Source organism: Antrostomus carolinensis, unplaced genomic scaffold (genome assembly GCF_000700745.2).
Source record: "Antrostomus carolinensis isolate BGI_N321 unplaced genomic scaffold, ASM70074v2 scaffold11955, whole genome shotgun sequence".
Taxonomy (NCBI): domain Eukaryota; kingdom Metazoa; phylum Chordata; class Aves; order Caprimulgiformes; family Caprimulgidae; genus Antrostomus; species Antrostomus carolinensis.
Genome location: NW_010314287.1, coordinates 37,005 through 41,701, shown reverse-complemented (window position 1 = coordinate 41,701; position 4,697 = coordinate 37,005). Strand labels below are relative to the sequence as shown.

General features: G+C 44.0%; 1 protein-coding gene across 1 annotated transcript in view; it reads right to left on the bottom strand.

The window, feature by feature from the left end:
• The window catches only part of ALPK1 (alpha kinase 1), a gene marked incomplete at its 3' end in the record, with an annotated part of 27,114 nt that overhangs the window by 1,209 nt on the left and 21,208 nt on the right, over window positions 1–4,697 (bottom strand). Inside the window, 3 exon segments of the mRNA XM_010167600.1 lie at window positions 832–994; window positions 2,073–2,226; window positions 2,970–4,697. The exon segment at window positions 2,970–4,697 is cut by the window's right edge and continues 19 nt beyond it. Coding sequence (XP_010165902.1) covers window positions 832–994; window positions 2,073–2,226; window positions 2,970–4,697 — 2,045 coding nt within the window.

Sequence of the window (4,697 nt, the reverse complement as noted above, 5' to 3'; positions counted from 1 at the left end):
AAGAGAGAACTGTATCTCGAGGTAACACTAAAACAAGCTTGGCTTCTCTAGCCTAGAGAACAGAGGCTATGAGGGGATGTTGCTGCTGCTCCTTTTTAAAATGTAGGCCGCCAAGAAGTTGCAAGAAAGACAATAAACTGACAACTTTTAGATTAGAAAATAGCAGAAATTTTCCAGACATCAAGAGAACAACTCTAGAACTATTTATTGGAAGTCATTAAGGTTAAAAACACAAACCACAACACTGCTGCTTTTAGGATAGGACTTAATGAGTATAAAAAGGGATTATGCAGCGTTGTTGCCTGTGATATCAGGGCACTGGACCTGATGAGACATGAGGACAGTCTTTCCAGTCCTGTGTTCCTGAAATTCAGCATCATAGAGTAAAGGTCCCAAAGTAGTCCTGCAGCAAGTCAACTTGTCTGCAGGAAACTCACTTGCTGGGTTCTAGGGAGGTTTAGATATTTTTGTGGTGCTCAAAATGGGTCACTTTGCTGTCCAGATTTCACAACTACCCCTGAAAATAGATGCTCATATACTGTTAGATGACATAAAAGGCTGAGCAACTCCTGGGCTTCATTTACAAGTGAGTTTCTGACTTCTAATAGGACACGGCATCTTTTCTGCCAGTTCACCCGTGAACTTGTAGCTCTGCATGCAAGTGTCTTCTGTTGTCAATGAGCAAATGCAGCTACCAGGTAAGATGGCATGAAAGACAGTGTGTCATCTAGAGGTGGCTTAACCACTAGTATTTAAAAAAAAACAACAAAAAAACCCCTTAAGATACTCTTTCCAACAAATCCCTTGTATTGCCTAGCAGCCAGTTCTTACCAGGAGTACCGCAGATGGGATATAAAAGATCTGGGTAGGGACCTTTTGCTCATACAGCCGTTTGTTGAATTCTGTCACGTAGTACTGGGCAGTCATTTGCCGTTCCACGTCACTGAAATGATGAAGAAGTCCTTTCTCCTCTTTATATTCTTTACCAATGTACCTAAACAAAAAGAGAAGTGTTTGGTGTAGCCAGATTTGCAGCGTGGGAAGCCCTGCTTGTGATGCAGGAACATCATTGCATAGCAGAGCTTGGCTGTTCAGAAGCAAAGGCAGCTGCTGGTGATGCATTTAAAACTGCAGTGATTAAAGTTGTGGGTTTTTTTCCTTTTATAGTTCTTCAAGGCATAAAATGCTGTGCCAATCAATCAAATCCTAGGATGGGGCTTTCCTGACACTGCAACGTTTGACGTCAACTCTTCTTGACTCTGAAGGGAGACCTGACTTGGAGATACTTAAAATACTGTTTTTAACTCATAATAATTCATAAGCTACTTTTAATAACAATCCAAAAGCTGCAAGCAGCAGTCAGAGTTCTGCTGGTGCAGAGGCCTTTATGATCAAATAGGTGATTTTAATCCTGCTTTCAGGCCATAGGCATCCATTGTGTAAACCTGCTGCTAAAATTAAAGAACAGCAACTGAAACACTGCCTGCAGGTATTGCAAGGAGATATGTGTGTACATATAGGTAATACATATATAATTCTGTAAGGCAAAGCTAGAGGTCAGATAAAAAGGAAGCAACGTTTAAGCTCCCCTGAGATCATCCCATTATAGACAAAGGTGAAGTCAGGCCTAAGAGCTGCCATGAGCCAATGAACACTAACATGCTTGTTAGAAGACAACAGTGAAGGGGCTTGTTATTCTCAGAAATCAAAAAGTAGAGTTAGAAGGAGTGATGGGAACAATTGCCAAAATGCCCAAGGGATTTGGGAAAACCATAAAATGTTCTTGCTACAGAAAATCAGGCAAAATCTAACCAAATGTAAAGTAGGTTGAAACAGATCACAGGAACTATCTTCTCCCGATACGACTATTATTTCTGTACTTGTCCAAGTGAAAACTTGTACTGTCCTCTGAAAATACCTGATAAAAGCTACTGTCTAACAAGGCTCTGGACTCACTAAATCATAGCTACAAGACTAATCGTACCAGAGAGTTTTAATTCATTAACATTTAATATTTACACAGAAGTAGCACTGATAAAACATGTTGCTTCAGAAATTGCTTTGGTTAATACCTTCCCAGGGTTTCTTCTTGGTGCAGGAAGTGTATCCAAAATGCTCTTCTCTGTTTGCCTTCCTTTGCCACGTTCAGGTAGTCCCCAATGAATACAGCTGTTTCTTGGCCTGTCCAGAGGCCTGATTTCTTTGAGTATTTTAAAAGAAGAGCAGCTACAAAAAGAAAACACAAGTTGAACAGACAATTCCACAGGTCTGCTCTAAGCTTGTGCTAAAGGATTAAATAATCAGCACCCAAGAGAGATCCAGGCTCATCTGAAAGCAAAATATGGGGCTAAAAAATATGTGCTAAGAGGTGCTATATAATATGTGCTAATATCTAGGTGCAGAGTTGGATATATTACATTAAGGACAAAAAAATTGCTAAACAGGCTTGAGACATGCAAGATAGGATGAGCCCTAAGGGGGTTTTACTTAATGAGCTCACTGAGGCAACCTACAGTAGTGCTGCTCCTAGCTTCTCTATCTCTTAGTATATTGGTCAAGTGTCTGCATATTAAGGTATGCCTGTTATTTATGATTAAATACACAGTTTGCAGGGATGAAATGTGGAATCTAAATGGGCAACAACACCAGAGACTCAAGTAATGGGGTAGAAAGGGCTTGATGAACTGGCACAGGGAGTTCAAGCAGCCTTAGTTACCTCTTGCATGAAGGGACTGTGTGGGCATGGAGATGGAACCCACTTCCATGAAGCTGTGACTGATGTGGAAGAGGAGAAAATGGTTCAAGGGAGTTGATGAAACTCTTACACAAAAAATCATAAACCAACAAAAAAAAAAAAAGTCCTAATAAATGCTGACTAAAACACTGGGTGAAAAAGCCTGAGTCAAGACTGTTGTCTGTGGGAGTACCTGTTGCTGTGTGAAAATCCCCACCCCTGCATGGACACTTACAGTATGTGTTACGAAGCTGTTTCGACTTAAAAGTTCCAGTAGGCATCAGTCTCTGGACAAGCCAATTATGTTCTACCCCTGCCAGAAGCTGCAGGTAATCATCGTCCCTCAGAAATCGAGCCTCAAGGATTTCTTCCTTTGTTCTCCCAGGCATGAAGATAAAACCACTTCCCCTTGGGCTGAGAAACAGACTTTCAGGGGAACTCTTGGGCATCTGTGCTGCTTTGCACCACGAGCTCAGAGACGAACTGGATCGTCTCTTGCTGCTCACCATCTCCTCAGACTTTTCTTCACCTTCTTCAGTAGTGGCACAGTCAAAGTGCTCAGTTATGGATATCTTCCCCGCCGAGGGCAAAGCTGTTGGCGCAGTGGGAGTTGACTGATGCTCTAGAACAGACACTGTAGGATAATTGTTTACTAAGTCTCCAACACTGATAAAATCAAATTCAGTGTCATCTACCGTTTCTGCTTGGCCATCAACTTCAGGCACTTGGAGAGATCTGTTTCCCACCATGGCAGGTTTCCTCAGCCAGTCAGGCAGAGAGGAGTCACTGGCCATTTTCAGCTTGATGCTGGTTGATTGGACAGAAGCACCCCCATTTTGGGGGGGACGTGGGTGAAAGGAGGGCTCCTCTGTGCTGGCTGCGGGATTTCTACCACCCTGCCTGCCGCTGTCCTTGGTCCTGCAGCCCAGCTCTGCCCGGGTGGAGGACTTCTGCTCTTCCTCCTCCAGCCTGGTAGGAACAGAGCCAGAGGTGGAGAAGGAAGGAATCACATTGTTCACCTCCCCTGCTTTCTTTTCTGAAGACCTCTTTCCACAGTGTCTTCCTTCCCGCAGCTCTTCTCCACAACGAGGTGCCTTCTCTACCAGCCTCCCAGCTAGGGGTGTACCTAAGGAAGGCAGAGAAGATACCCAGCAGCTACGCAGAGGTTCTCGAGGAGGTGGAGGACAGGCTCTGGGAGGTGGTGAGCACAAGTATGCAGCTGGATGGTTTTCATCAGTTTCTGTTGTGCAACATTGCTCCTCTGCTGAGCCCTTTTCCTGCTGCTGCCCTTCCCTGAGAGAGTCTTTGCTGCTATTACAGTTGAGTTCCTCCCAGCTGGAGGAGCAGCTTGATTTTGACAGCTTGCACCAAGAGCTCTCTGAAGTAGTGGTTTGACTCCTGTTTTGCCGTATGCTGAAAGCACCGTTTTCATCATTTATTTCTGCTTCTTCTTCATCAAAGGAAATTTTCGTCACATCTGAACTGACACATTTATTTCTTTGGCCACTGAGTCTCTCTGAGCTCCTCCCCGCTGTTTGTGATCGCAGCATTTTCACAGCACCTTTCCTCTGGTAGCCTGTTTCATCAGTAGCACACACAGTGTCTATGTTTTTGGTTTCTGTTCTTAAGGCTGTGACACAAACTCCCTCTTGGCTTTCTCCTGGTGCGGTTTTATGAATCCCACAAGTATTTTCAAACACTTCACACACTGCCAGATGATGCTGAGAATGCATGGCAAGGATTTTCTCAAAGTTGACTTCCCGTTGCAGGATGGGTTTTTCCACCGTGCCTTTATAGCTGTCTGGAACATAAGATCTGGCATCAGAATTAGGGAAGCTTTCCACGTGCAGGCGCTTCTTCACGGATGTGATCAGAGACATGATCTCTTTGGCAAGTGCTCCTTTCTCTTCCTCCTTGGTAAATGAAGTGCTGTATGAGTGCAGTTTTGCCATGGCTTCCCTAC